At 36.3% G+C, this 15,731-nt stretch overlaps 1 protein-coding gene across 3 annotated transcripts in view; it reads left to right on the forward strand.

Annotated features, from left to right (window-relative positions):
* Positions 1-496: 496 nt before the first annotated feature.
* The window catches only part of VWDE (von Willebrand factor D and EGF domains), a 97,759-nt gene continuing 82,524 nt past the window's right edge, over positions 497-15,731 (forward strand). For 2 of the 3 annotated variants that reach the window (XM_072783981.1, XM_072783982.1), the window contains exons 1-3: positions 497-737; positions 10,321-10,505; positions 13,114-13,345. In XM_072783981.1, coding sequence (XP_072640082.1) covers positions 677-737; positions 10,321-10,505; positions 13,114-13,345 — 478 coding nt within the window. In that variant the 5' untranslated portion in view covers positions 497-676. Of the gene's footprint in view, positions 738-9,466; positions 9,546-10,320; positions 10,506-13,113; positions 13,346-15,731 lie in introns of all 3 variants that reach the window. The other variant, XM_072783983.1, reaches the window with a different exon arrangement.

The following is a 15,731-nucleotide window of genomic DNA, read 5'->3' on the forward strand; positions in this document are numbered from 1 at the left end:
ATCTCACTCCCTCCCTCCCATCCTTCATCACTGAGGCCTGAGGGGACAGGGGCAACTTCTGAGAAGCATGTGTGCCTTTGGAGGCAAACCAGCACCCCCAATGATCAGGCTAAGAATCCCTCCACAGGTATAATCAAGGACACTGCCCCTTCCAACAGAAACGGCTCAAAGGTTGCTTTTATTGAAGGCCCATCTGAACAATTTCTAGGATTTATCAGTGAGATGCGAGGTGCCAAGCTCTACCCCGGGAGCTTGCCCCTGCACGCCTGTGGTTGAGATCCAAGGTGGTGGAGCCAGAGCTGGGAAGCGCAGGAAGGGTCCCCGGGGAGGGGAAGTGGGCGTGGCTTTGCGCCGGGGGCGTGGCTTTGTGCCAGGGGCGTGGCTTTGTGCCGGGGCGGGGCTTCGTGTCGGGGCGTGGCTTTGCGCCGGGGGCGTGGCTTTGTGTCGGGGGCGTGGCTTTGCGCCGGGGGCGTGGCTCCGCCGGCTGCTGCAGCCGCCGAGGGGAGGCGCGAAAGGCCGGCGCGGCTCTTCCCGGGAGGGCGGCTGCGTCCCAGAGCGAGGACCCGCGGCGACCCTGCGCTCTGAGCGCGAACGGACTGAGAAAGCCCTGATAGGAGGGGACAGGGGCCCGCGTCCTGCCTGCACCCGCTGCCAGGGCTCTGCGACAGCGGCAGGGATGCTCGGCCGGGTCTGGGCGCTGGCCCTGCTGCTCCTGGCCCCGGGCCGAGGTCGGCAAGGTAGGGCGCAGGCGGGAGGGAGCCCGGGGCCACGCTCCGGCCTTCGGGGGCGCGCGGCTGCCCTGGGTGACTCGCGGAGCGCCCCTGCGCATCTGCTCCTTCCTCCCCGACCGCAGCCTTTGGCCAATGCATGTTGCTGTTCCTCTGTTTCCTCCTCCTATCCTGGTCCCTGAGGGCTCTCTAATTTGCCGTAAGAAACTTTCACTGGATCTGCCAGGCATCCCAGCTGCAAGTGGATCCGCATTATCCGAAAAGAGTTCGGTTCCAAACTGCTCGGTTTCTACCCCACTCCCACCCCACCGCCGGAAATAAGTCATTGATGAACATTTTATCCCTACAATAAATCAGTAAGTTTTGTGTATGATTTTTTTTTAGTATATCTATTAGAATCTCTCTTGATCCTGTAAGAGGTCTCTACGAAAAAAATAGCCCTCCTCCCCCCAAAAAAGAAAAAAAAAATAGCCCCATTCCTGCCTCTTTAATCCATGACAAAGAATAGTATAGAATGCAGTGAAGTTAAAACGTTAATTAGCGCTTCCTGATTGTTTTTTGTGTATATGTAGATAAGATATTAAGTGAAAGGTAGCTTATGCTTGTATTATAAATTTCCATATATTTTTCAGAAATAAATCTGTTGTACAACTTCGAAAAAAGAATTATGTGCAACATTTATAATTGCTTAGGGTATAATTTTGTCTTATTATCTTGTTGATCTCCATCTATTTTACTAAGGTAAATTTGCTCTGTAAAAAAGCAAGTTGTACTAGCCCATGTAACATTTTTTAAAGAATATTAAATATATTATTTCCTGAAAGGTATCATTAGTCTATACCTTCTTTGATTTGCTTACAGATTTACTAGATCTTCCTGAAGAACTGTTCAACATACGTGTAATGACATTAAATATGCATGTATTGCGGTTAGATAAAATATTTCTTAAAAAATGACCAGTATATATAAAGAGAATTTCAGTGTTGACTATAGATCACATAACCCCTTCTTGCCTCTCCATAATAGCTTTATCATCTCTCTACTGAAGCCAAATATTAACCCTTACCAGGTTCTAAACTCGTATCATGGTAAAGTTGGTAACTTTTTTATATTTAATAGAGATAGGAGAGAGGAATGGAAAATATGAAACTTTTTTCAGACAACTTTATTGAATATAGTCCACAGTGTACAATAGTTATTGCAGTGTACAGTGATCTGGTTTTTAGTATAGTCACAGATATGTGCAACCACTATCATCAGTTTTAGAACATTTTTATCACCTTGAGAAAAAATACTTACTCTAGCTTTCCATCCCCTATTCCCTCCATGACCCTCTCCTCCCACTTTTCCAAGTGTAAGCAATCTCTGATCTTACTTTCTGTTCTGTGGATTTACCTATTCTGGATACTTTATATAAATGGAATCAAGTAACAGGTTGTCTATTGTGACTGAATTTTTTTCACCTAGCATGTTTTCAGGGTTCATCCGTATTGTACCATATTTAGTACTTCATCTCTTTTTATGGTGAAATAGTTTTCCATTCTAAGTATTTACCACATTTTGTATGTACATTCATCATCTGATGAACATTTGGGCGGTAATAAATATTACTACTCAGAACATCATGGTACAAGTTTTTATGTGGACACATGTTTTCATTTCTCTTATGCATAGGTATAACTAGAAGTGGAATTACTGAATCATGGAATAATTCTATTTAACCTTTTGAGGACTAGATTGTTTTCCAAAGTGGCTGTGCTGTTTTATAGTCCCATAGAAGTGCACGAGGGTTCTAATTCATGCATGTTCTTGTAAAGATTGAGATTTTGATTTTAGCCATCCTATTATGTATAAAGTGACATTTCATTGTGTTTTGATTTTCATTTCCCTGGTAGCTAATGATGGCAAGCATTTTTCATGTGTTTATTGGATATTAGTATATCTTCTTTAAAGAAATACTACTCAGATACTTTAACAGTTTTTAAATTGGGTTAAGTTATATGAGTTATTTATGTATTATAGATACAATTCTCTTACCAAATATGTGATTTGCAGTTTTTTTTTTTTTCCCATTCTGTGGGTTGTCTTTTCACTTTCTTGATAATGTCTTTTGAAACACGGAAGTTTTAATTTTAATGAAATCCAATTTATATATCTTTTCTTTTGTTGCTTGTGCTTTGTTATCATAGTTTGGAATTTGTTGCCAAATCTAAAGTTTCATGAAGATTTACCCCAATATATTTTTAAAGAATTTTATAGTTTTTGCTCTTGTATTTTGGTCTTTGGTACATTTTGAGTTAATTTTTATATATGGTACAGCATAAGGGTCTAAGTTTATTTTTTTTTTTTTTGCATATGAATATCCAATTTTCCCAGCACCATTTGCTGAAAAGACTATCCTTTCCCCATTAAATGACGTTGGCCCCTCATGCCGAAAATTAGTTGAAAACCATAGGTAGGTACGTGGGTTTATTTGTGGACTTCCAATTTTATTCATTGACCTATGTGTATCCTTATGTCAACACTATGCTGTTTTTATTGCTGATGCTTTGTAGTAAATTATGAAATTGGAAAATATGATTCCTCCTATATTTTTTCAAGATTGATTTAGCTATTCTGTGTCCCTTGAAATTCCATATAAATTTTGAATTAGTTTGCTAATTTCTACAAAGGAGTCATTTGGTATTCTGTTAGTGATTTGATGAATCTTCATGTTAATTTGGGGAGGATTGTAATCCGAACATTAAATCTTCTGATCCATGAATGTAGATGTATTTCCATTAACATAGATCTGTAATTTCCTTCAACAGTGTTTTTTGGTGTTTAAAGTGTAAGTTTTGGCTTCTTTTGTTAAATTTATCCCTGAGTATTTTGTTCTTTTGAAGCTATATAAGTGAATCGTTTGAATATTTCATTTTCAGTCTATTTGTTTGTTGCACATGTATGAGAGCATAATTAAACTTAGTATCTTGATTTTGTATCCTGAAACCTTGTTAAACTTGTTCATTGTAACTTTTGTGTCTGTAGATTTCTTAGGAATTTTTACATAAAAGATCATATCATCTGTGAACAGAGATGGTTTTTCTTTTTTTCCATTCTATGTACCTTTAATTTATTTATCTTGCCTAGTTGTCCTAGTTAGAACCTGAAGTACCATGTTAAATGAAAGCAGGGAGAATGGGCCTTCCTAATCTTATAAGAGAGCATCCAGTCTTTCTTCATTAAGTATGATGTTAACTGGAGGCTTGCTTTTTCTTTTAATTAATTTTTTTTTTTAATAGATTGTCAGGTTGAGTAAGTTCTATTCTATCCCTAGTTTGTTGGGTATATATATCAAAAAAAGGTGTTAGATTTTTTTCAAATGATTTTTCTGGGTCTATTGAAAAAGCACTTGTGAATTTTTCTTTTTTTATCCTATCAGTATGGCATATTATGTCGATTCATTCTTGGAATTTAAATCAACCTTGCACACCTGGTTTAATTTCCACTTGCTTATGGTTATAATTCTTTTTCTAATTTCTGGATTCATGTTACTAATATCTTGCTGAAGATATCTGCATCCATATTCAAAAGATACATTGGTCTACAGTCTTCTCTTCTTGTGTTTTTTTTTTTTTTTCTTCTTGTTTTGGTATCAAGAATAATCCTGGGTTCATAGAATGAATCTGGAAGTATTCCATCCTTTTATATATTATTTGGAAGTGTTTGTAAAGAACTGGTATTATTCTTTAAATATTTGGTAGAATATAGTATTGATGCCATCTGAATCTGGCCTTTTCTTTATGGGTGTGTTGTGTTTTGTTTTGTTTTTTAATTTTTTTTAAATTTTTATTTATTTATGATAGTCAGAGAGAGAGAGAGAGAGGCAGAGACACAGGCAGAGGGAGAAGCAGGCTCCATGCACCGGGAGCCCGACGTGGGATTCGATCCCGGGTCTCCAGGATCACGCCCTGGGCCAAAGGCAGGCACTAAACCGCTGCGCCACCCAGGGATCCCTTGTTTTGTTTTTTAACTCAATATTTTTACATGATGTAAACCTATTCAGATTGCTTATTTCTACTTGAGTCAGTTTTGTCATTTGTGTCTTTTTAGGAATTTGGCAATCTCATCTAACTTATCCACTTTATTGACATATACCAGCTTGTAATAATATTCCTTTCTTTTAAAAAAATATTATTTATTTTAGAGAGAGAATGAGAGAATGTACAGAATGGAGAGCAGAGGGAGAGACAGAGTGAGAGAGTCTTATGCAGATTTTGTGCTGAGCACAAAGCCTGAAGCAGGGTTTGAATTTACGACCCTGAGATTATGACCTGAGCTGAAACCTAGAGTCCAACACTTAGGCACCCTTGTAATAATATTCCTTAATAAAATCTGTAGTGATGCCTCCTGTTTCATTTCAGATTCTGGCATCTGAGTCTTCTCTTTTTTCTTTCTCAATCTCATTAGAGATATGCCAATTGTGTTGATTTTTTTCATAGAACCAGCTTGTGGTTTCATTGATTTTCTCCATTGTTTTTCTATTCTCAATTTTATTAATTTTCTCTTTAATCTTTATAATTTCCTTGCATCTGCTTCCTTTAGACATAGTATGCTCCTCTTTTTCCAGTGTCTTAAGGTGCAAGGTTAGTTATTACATTGAGATCTTACTCTTATCTAATGTAGGCAAATACATCTATAAATTTCCATCTAAGTACTAATTTGGCAGCATCTCATAAATTTGACATATTGTATCTTTGTTTTAATCTTTTCAATGTATTTTCTCATTTCCTTCTTAATTTCTTTTTTGACCCATTGATTATTTAGGTTAATTTCCACCTATTTGTAAGTTCTTTAAATTTATTTCTGCTATTGATTTGTAATTTCATTCCATTGTGATCAAAGAACGCATTTTGCATGATTTCTATCTTTTTAAAAATTTATTGAGGTTTATCTTGTGGCCTAGCGTATTGTCTCTCCTGAAGTATGTTGTGTGTGCACTTCGAAAGAACTTCTATTTGCTGTTGTTGGGAGGAGTGTTCTATAGATGTCTGTTAGATCACATTGGTTTATAGTATTGTTCTAGCTCTATTTCTTTGTTGATCTTCTGCCGTTTTTCTATTCATATGGAAAATGAAGTATTGGGCACCTGGGTGGCTTGCTCAGTGGTGGAGCGTCGGCCTTTGGCTCAGGGCGTGGTCCCAGGATCCTGCTATTGAGTCCCGCAATGGCTCCCTGCAGGGAATCTGCTTCTCCCTCGACCTATGTCTTTGCCTCTCTCTCTCTCTGTGTCTCTCATGAATAAATAGATAAAATCTTAAAAAAGAAAAAAAGAAAAGAAAAGAAAATGGAGAATTGTGGGGCACCTAGGTGCCTTAGTTGGTTAAGCATTCAACTCTTGATTTCTACTCAGGTCATGATCTCCTGGTTGTGAGATTGAGCCCTGTGTCAGGCTGCATGCTCAGCGTGGAGTCTGCTTGTAACTCTCCCTCTGCTCTTGCCCCTGCTCTTTCTCTCTCTCAGATAAATAAATAAATAAATAAATAAATAAATAAATAAATAAATAAATTATTTTTAAAAAATGAAGTGTTGAAGTCTCCAACCATTACCATTGAAGTACGTATTTTTTCCTTCTGTGCATGTGTGTGTATTCGTAATTGAGTTTCTTCCTCATGAACTGAACCTAACTGCCCCTCCTTATCTCTAGTAACATTTTTAAAGGTTTTTTTTTTGTCTGATCTTAATTTAGCCAATCCAGATTTTTTGTGGTTGCTGTTTGCATATTTCATACTTTTACTTTCAATCTATTTGTATTCTTTGCAAGAGGCATACTTTTTGCCTCTTGATATAAAAGAGGGCAAAGTAATATAGCAAACTAGTCACTATTTGACCTTGCTTTTCAACCTTTGTGTTGTTGCAGGATTCATAGTCCTATTTTGAATATCAGAAGCTTTAGGGAAGGTATAAAAATTTTAAAAATCCACAAATATTTGAAATTCCCATAGGGCAATATACCAAAGATTTTATATTTATAAATGAAAATATTATGAAGTACCTGTCTTCAGATATTAATAAGCATTTTTGCCTTTAATAATACAATGATTTATCTACTTTCTTAACATATTTGTTTATCCACCAATTATGAATTTTAAAGAATCTTGGCTATTGTGTTAAACTAGAAAACAATTTGGTACAGATTATCTTGTATCTACAAACAAAACTAGAAAACCATTTTCATATTGTATCATTATGTATCAACTTTACAACTTGACGCGCTCTCCCTGCTCTCCCTCTACCCCTGCTGCTCCCCTTGTGCTCTCTCACTCTTTCTTTCAAATAAATAAATAAAATATTTTTTTAAATAAATAAAATCTTAAAAAAAGAAGACAGAATAAATAGAAATGTCAATTTTAATGTGTATTTTCTATGTATTTCTGAAAAAAAGAAAGATTTTATTTATTTCTTTGAGACAGAGAGAGGGAGAGCAGAGAGGAAGAGGGAGAAGGAGACTCCCCACTGAGAATGGAGCTTGACATGAGGGTGGATTCCAGGACCCTGAGATCATGACCTAGGTTAAAGACAGATGCTTGACTGACTGAGCCATGCAGGCAACCCTATATGTACTTTTGTTATGAAGGAAAAGTTATATTGGAAGTTTTCTAGAAAGCTTAGCATATTATTCATGTCATGAAATTGAATAATGAGTAATTGTAATAATCTAATTGTAGAGCTTTCTTTTATTATTTGAGAAATATTATTTATTATTTGAGAAGCTAAGTCCCCAAATTTCCAAATGGGAGCCAAAACCATCCTAATAATTCTCACCTAGTTAATTATATGTTGCATTCTAGGGTTAAGGTTATAATTAGGTTTTTAAGAGTGTGGCTTGTTCATTGCTAATAAAATTTTTAAATTTTCTACAGAGACCTTGAACTTTTTAAAAAGACAAGCAGAAAAAAAAAGACAAGCAGATTTTTTGGTAAAAAATGAAGTGAACAATACAAAATATGAGTTCTTTTAATTATATGAAATAAGAATTTTTGTCTAAAATAAATGTTAAAAATAAATAAACTTTTAAAAATTTCTGAGTAAATATTTTATAGTTCTTTAGTGTTTTGATGTGGGGAAAAAAGGCAAAAGAAAAAATTAAATATCCTGGAGGATCCCTGGGTGGCTCAGCGGTTTAGCACCTACCTTCGGCCCAGGGCGTGATCCTGGAGATCCAGGATTGAGTCCCACGTCAGGCTCCCTGTGTGGAGCCTGCTTCTCCCTCTGCCTGTGTCTCTGCCATTCTCTCTCTCTCTCTCTGTGTGTGTGTTTCATGAATAAATAAATAAAATCTTAAAAAAAAATTTCCTTACAACTTAAAACCCACTGACAAGTCCTTGAGAAAAGCAGAGTGACCTTTCTATAGGAACTCAACTGCTTCAATGTAATACTTTGCTAGTACCTTATCTTAATATTAACCCAACCCCCACAATCCTGTAAGTCTCCTTTAACATATAAAAATTCTTTTGGAAACTTCCTTTATCTCTAGCCCCACAAGATACATGTTAGCAATCATACCCCAAGCACATGGCCCATTGATACACATCTACAGGGTCTCAAGACTAGGGTTTTAGTAGACAGTAATGAATGGCCTTTCTCTAACAATAGCTAACCCCCTCAAGGTCCTAGAAACCTTGCTTCCAAAATTACTCAGAGAGTTACTCTAACCCCCTCTCAAAAGCATAGAAGTCCTGTCACCATGCTTTATTTTATTTTATTTATTTTATTTTATTTTTTATTTTATTTTATTTTATTTTATTTTATTTTATTTTATTTTATTTTATTTTATTTTAATTATTCATGAGAGACACAGAGAGGGAGAGGCAGAGACAGGCAGAAGGAGAAATGGGTGACTCAATCCCAGGACCCCGGGATCACAACCTGAGCCAAAGGCAGACTCTCAACCACTGAGCTACAGGTGCCCCACCATGCTTTAATAAAACCACATTTTTGCACCAAAGACATCTCAAGAATTCTTTTTTGACTGTTTGCTCTAAACCTCAGAATTTCCACACACTGTTGATGTTATGCTGTGATTGCCACTACATTTATTACATTTTTAGCTTTGGATTAGTGAACAATAATTCAAAGTGCAGAGTCAGAGGAAATGTGAGCACTACAGAAACATTAAGGAGAAAAACTGTACAGAATAAAAACGGAGTTAGTGACTTTTTTTCCCAAGATAATATTCTATCGCAGGAAAGAGATAGAGAAAACATTTCAATAATTCATGCAAACCTCACTGGTAATCTCTTTTTAAATATTTTCCTAAGTTTCCAACCAGGTACAATGTTCTGATATTGAGAGTATCTTGGAGTTATTTCAAAATTAAATGAAATGACAGTATATATATCCCCTGAGTTCTATCCATACACATTTTATGAAATATTTATCTAGTGTTGACAGATTGAGATCATCAAAGTCAATAGAGCATTTTGGATTACATTTTTCTTGGGAAGTTGAAAACTGGTGGAGCAAGAGATAAAGGGAGGAGAAATCTTTTGTGCTCATTCCTAAATTTTTCTACTACAAAAAATTCTTTGAGGAGACTTTGTCTTGAAGAACACTATATTTTGTACAGTTTAATTGCTATCTCTACAAATGACAAAAAACAAAGTTATAATAATAACAGTTTTTATAAGCTACACTTAGGAGATCAACTTGCACATTAATATCTCTAATTTATTGTGCTGTTATTAATTTGTTTCTAGGATATATTTCTACCCCAGTTTCTCTCTTCTTGCTGGGACAAGAGCTCTATGATCTGCCTATGTGGGTTTGACAGAAAAGGTATCTATCTTCCAGGTCAAGTGCTGCTCAGAAAATGGCTTCCCTAAAAAAAACTACAGAACTCTCCCTTTCTCTAGGGTCTTTTCTTGTTTCTCCTTCAAAACTGCTCCCCTACACCCTATTCCTTTCCTGTGCTTGGTAATAAAGTGGATTTCAATACTTTATCTTTAAAAAAAAAAAAAAACTTTGAAAACTTTATATTCTTTCCTGTACTGAAGAATGTAAGGAACTTCAGTAGGAGAGCATTTTGCAAAAAATAGATTGACATTAAAAGCTTAATTTACTATGTTGAACTGATTTACTAATTTACTAAGGTGAACTGATTTCCAAGATGTGGCAGAGATGGGACTTGGGGAGTCATGTGGAAAGCAGGTCATGGAGGGTCGTTGATGGCTTTCAGATCCGGAAGGCCACTCTCAAGAGGAGTCTTTGCAGGGTCTGTGACCTCAGGTGGCAACAGTCCTTTTTTTTATTTATTTATTTTTTTTAACAGTCCTAACTCAACAGTGATCAGCAGTATTCCTTGTCCAAATTAAATGAAAATAAATTTCTTGAAATACAGTACCTCAAACATTCTTCAGTTTGTAGATTGGTTTATTGCATTTATGGAAAATGCAAGTCGTCTTTGACTAAGAGACCCTGACATTTCAGATGGTCATGATGTGCACTTGTAGGTTATTTGCTTAATTTGGGGGAGAAATCAATTTTAATTGAGGGCTAAATTATGTTAATGAAGAAAACACATACACATGAGACACCTGTCTTTCCATCCTAGTTCAGGAATGCTCTCCTGGAGGACACCAGCTTCTTCAGAGCCCTTATAGAAGTGTGCATTTTGACTCAATGCACCTCCAGCATTCTCCCTTTCAAGACCTAATATGTGACCATTCCCTGTCTCCTGGATGGTATCGATTTCTCATCTTTGACAGACCTGCCGAGATGCCCACCAAATGTGTTGAGGTATTTCAACTACTAAGAACTACACATGTATTTTCTTATATATTCTTTCATGTGAGGATTGAATCATGTTACAATCCATTTATTTCTTGCTCTGAAATATTTTATTATAATATATATATTATTATTTAATATTATAAATTATATTCTTTAATATAAGTAAATATTATTTTATAATATTTATTTTTGTGTCAAGATTGAATTAATGCAAAAGAGCATTGCCATGTTTTCTGTTCTAATAATAATAGTAACATTAATATTATGCTCATTCATGCAGTCCACCTTTTAAATCAGAATTTAAAAGTAAAAATTGAAAAAATAAAATAAAATAAAATAAAAATAAAAATAAAATTTGGGAATGCCTGGGTGGCCCAAGGGTTGAATGTCTGCCTTTGACCCAGGGAGTGATACTGGAGACCTGGGATCGAGTCCCACATTGGGCTCCCTTCATGGCGCCTGCTTCTCCCTCTGCCTGTCTCTGCCTCTCTCTCTCTCTCTCTCTGTGTCTCTCATGAATAAATACATAAAATCTTTAAAATAAATAAATAAATAAAAGTAAAATTTGAGGAAATTCACTACATCTTTAAATATTTGTGTTCTTTTTCTTTGGCTGAACTAATTATAATTGTATCTAGAGCCTCCCATAAATGTAAAGGTGAACTGATTTTGCTGGGTCTTCCATGGGGAAGTGTTCCCTACCCCCACCCTCTCATCCTACTTGAGCCAAGGCTTTAGAGCATCCAACTGGAGAATTAGTAGAATTTTTTTTCTTTAACTCTACAGGATTGTACAAATCTGTGTAGATAAATGCCTACTTATGATGGTTAAAATAATTCATGTGTATTATAGAAAATTTAGAATAATGGACAGTTTATAGCATAACATTCATTCATCATCTACTCACACAGTCATACTACCATGAACATTCTGCTGTCTTTCCTTCTTTTCATATTGTTCTGTAAGGTTCATGCTGCATGTTCAGTTGCATAACATGCTTTTCTCAGGTACAGTTTTCAGTTTTCAAGTACAGCATTAGCATTTGCCTATACTGTTGAAAATTCTTTAATATTAATGTTGAAAATAATATTCTGTCATATATAAGCCATATTTATTTAAACATTGTCATGTGTGCACAGTCAGGCTTTTGCTGTAATAATTCTGCAATTAGCATATAAATCACTACTACAAAAAAATCACTGTTACATTTTAGTGTAGTTAGATTATTTTTATAAGTAAAATTAGTGAAGGTTAATGTCCTTTTGAAGGTTCGATACATGATTATTTTTAAAAAATATAAGGCTCATTTCTCATTTTAGTAGATAAAAATATCTTTTCTAATACTGAATAGTTTCATGTATTCATTATTAAGCATCTGTATGTTTCTTCTGTGAATTATGTGTTTGCGTATTTTACCCATCTCTGATCTTAAGAGTTTTTAAGTGGATAATATTATATCATTAAAATAAAATAAGAAATATAATAATGTGACAATAAACAATACACTGAATATAATGCTATTAACAAATACTTTTTCTTATTCTTATATTTTAAAAACTATTATTTAAACATAACTATCAATCTTGTCCTTTATGATTTCTTTTGTTTTTAAGCATGGAAATAGTTATAATATTGAGCATTATTATTATTATTGAGTTACTGACTCATTGTTTTGTAGAAATTATGTTATGTACATAATTATACTTATATCTCATCACAGCACAGTGAGGTGGGTACTACCATCCACCTAGAGCAAAAGGGAAGGATATTGGGTGCCTTGCCTGAGGTCATGCATTTAGCAAGTGCTTGGGTCCTTCCCAAATTATATAGTTTCCTCTTATTTTTCCTGGGTCAGTTTTCTATTTAACTCCATTTTCCATCTGGAAATGATTTTGATAATTGACTTCAAGTGAGGCTTTAACTTCATTTTTTTTTCCAAATTGCAAACCCATTGTTTCATCACCAGATTTTGAACATCTTTTCCTTCTCCCCTGACTTTTGATGTCTCCTGAACTGTGCATTAACTTCTTACATACCCTATATCCAGTAATTTTAGAAGAAACCTCCAAGGTGAGTTTATCTTTTGCTCTGTATTAAGATGACTTCAGATTCACTTATCTTAGGATGTATCACTATGGAAGTAAGTTATCTGACACTGAATTTCTCTTGTTTACAAAGGTAACAAATAGAATACATTTAAATTGAATAACATTATTATTGGGGATCCCTGGGTGGCTCTGCGGTTTGGTGCCTGCCTTTAGTCCAGGGCATGATCCTGAAGTCCTGGGATAGAGTCCCACATCGGGCTCCCTGCATGGGGCCTGCTTCTCCCTCTGCTTGTGTCTCTGCCTCTGTGTGTGTGTGTGTGTGTGTGTGTCTCATAAATAAAAAAAATAATAAAATCTTAAAAAAAAGAGTTAAGATTATATTAATTATGAGCAATTTACCTTAAATTTAGTATTCTATAGTTACTTTAATAGTAGGGTACAAATTATTAGAATCTTTAAATAATTTATTATTTTAAGGGTTATTTAGAAGAAAATGCAAAGTTGACTTATCTATCATGTGTGAAAATAAATTGGATTTTCAACTTTTGTTTTCTCTGTTGCAAAAGATGAATCACTGTGGAACACAGGCTCCTATCTGGCTGTCTCTGAGAGATACAGAGACCCTGCCTTTACCTGGAGAGATCAAGCAACTGACAGCTTGTGCTACATGGCAGGTTTTGTTTAGTGCTACCAAAGACTGCTGCCTTTTTCAAATCCCAGTGTCTGTAAGAAACTGTGGAAATTTTTTTGTGTACTTACTACAGCCCACTCAGGGATGTATGGGATATTGTGCAGAAGGTAAGAAAATATGAGTAATATATGTGAACTGCTAGTCACAGAACTGTGTGTGTTGATGTGTTGGGGCCATTCTCTGGAGAGGTTGTGTTGAGATAATACATATCTCAGGAAGAGTCTTGGTCTGCCACTGCTGCAAAATGACAGCTAAATTTCTGGTTTAAATTGTCCAAATTTGTTTAGGATTCTTTACCAAGATCTTAAGATCTTGGAAAATATTTGTTGATGTGAAAGTATCAGAGCAGATTGCTTGCCATCCCTCCCATTGAAAATGATGATTGAGAAAACTGGTCAATGCAATAGGCATTGATTGGCACAGGGTTGCTGCCTTACAAAGAATACCTGAAGAAGGTTTCTCTCAATAGGTGATGAACTTGAGCTGAGCTCTGAATGAGGACAATGGGCCAGCCATGGATACTACGGGGAAAGAGCATTCCAGGTAGAAAGAGCAACAAATGTCAGTGTCCTTAGACAGGTATGAAGATGGCCCTCCAAGGAACTGAGGGAGGAACAAAATGGCAGGAAGACTGGGTGGATGAGACTTTAGAGATGAAGTCAGAGTAATAGGAAGAGGCAGAATCTATAGGTTCTGTAGACCATGGTAAGAACTTAGAGTTAGTCATAATTGCAGTATAAAGTCTTATGGGGTTTAAAGTAGGTGAATATGATCTAAAGATTGTATTTAAAGGGCCACGAATGCTGCAGTAAGACTCCACCTAGGAGGCTATGGAAAGATGGTGGTGGCTCAAAGGTGGGGGGAAGAGGAAATGATTTAAACTAGTGGCAGAGGAAAGAGGTTATTGAGTTCAGATGTCTTTTGGAAGCAGAGCTCATGCATTGAATACAGAAGATGGAAAGAAAGGAACCAAGGGCAAATCCTAGTTTTTTTTGCTTGGGCCACTGAGTTGGGAAAGTAACACATCAGTTAGAGTGAAGATAGAAATGGAGAGTTGTATTTTGTCCTGTTCTGTAAGAGGGGACATGAGATGTACAGACATGAAATGCACACCAGATTCATGAGCCTGCCACTGATACGGTATTGACTAAGGATGTTGGGGAGTAGAGTCACTTGTGAGTAACTCCCATAATACACTATCATGGAGCTCACAATAGATAATTGAACTTAATGAGGTTTTGTTTCTTTTTTCTCTATACTCGATTATGACTATGAACTCTTTGAAGATAATGTACCCTTTATACCAGGGTCTCATGACCTTATGTCTTGAACAAAGTAAGGACTTAATAAATGAATGTTTAATAGAACTAGTGACCCAACTCTTCAGATATACTAGAAGCTCAAAATAGAAAGAAACTCCATAATGGTGATTTTTTTTTTTAACTTGGGCTGCTTAGATAAGAATGAAGCCAATAATTCAGGGATTTATTCTTTTGGGAGGATGGAGGGAGTGTATTGATATGCTGTTACGTGGCCAGATTGTGGGAGAAGACCAACCTCCCTCTGCTATGTTATCTGGACTCCTCTATACGTAGAAGATTGAAAATGCTGGGAGATAGTGTTGTAGATCAGTGTTCTTAAACTAGGCAAACACTTGATTCAGCAAACAATAATAATTGTATGAGTAATACCTACAAACATTTTCATTTGAGGTTGTTAGACTTTCCAAATTAAAAAACCCAAATAACAGATATGGCACAACGATGTTAAAGAGCATACATGGAACCCCAAATTGCAGTGAATGGCATGAATGAGGAGATTAAAAGTTGTAGCTGAGAACACCGGAGAGGAGGGAGGGTGACATTTACAATGAGGTGCCACCTGAGAAAGCCTCTTCTGAGAGCAGGGCATTGACAGAGTTTGAGGCTAAATGGTCCTGGGTCAGAGAAAGAGAAGAGTGTGGGGAAGAACCTTCCAGACAACAGCATGTGAAAGGCCTTAAGGCAGTGAGTGTGGTGTTGCTTCAGGAGTGAAGCCCCGTAAGACATTGGAGCAAGATATTGGATTGCCAAGAGTGAGGAGCGTAACAAGCCATGGGTTTGGAAAGGCAGCAAGGCCTGATATTTAGGGAGCTCTTCATTTTATTCTCTGTGCTTTGAGAAGTCTTAGGAGAATTATCCTAAGAGCCATAGCCAGTAAATCTTCACATTTCTCAAAGGGCTGCTAGCCAGTTAAAACTGGCGGAAAGCAATATATTCAGTAAGGACGGACAACATCTGCTCAGTTAATACAGCTAGTGTTATTCACTGGGAAGGAGAAAATCCAGGGAGATGCTTCAGCTTCATTGAGTGGCCAAGATGAGAGATTTTGAAAAATGTCTCTTTGTGTATTTTTCAAAATTCTGGTCATTAAAAATAGTTAATTTTTATAAAATCTCAAATAATATTACCAAGTATGTGTGGAAAATGGTGTAGGTGTTGCAATGGGGAAAAA

Source organism: Canis lupus, chromosome 18 (genome assembly GCF_048164855.1).
Source record: "Canis lupus baileyi chromosome 18, mCanLup2.hap1, whole genome shotgun sequence".
Classification (NCBI taxonomy): domain Eukaryota; kingdom Metazoa; phylum Chordata; class Mammalia; order Carnivora; family Canidae; genus Canis; species Canis lupus.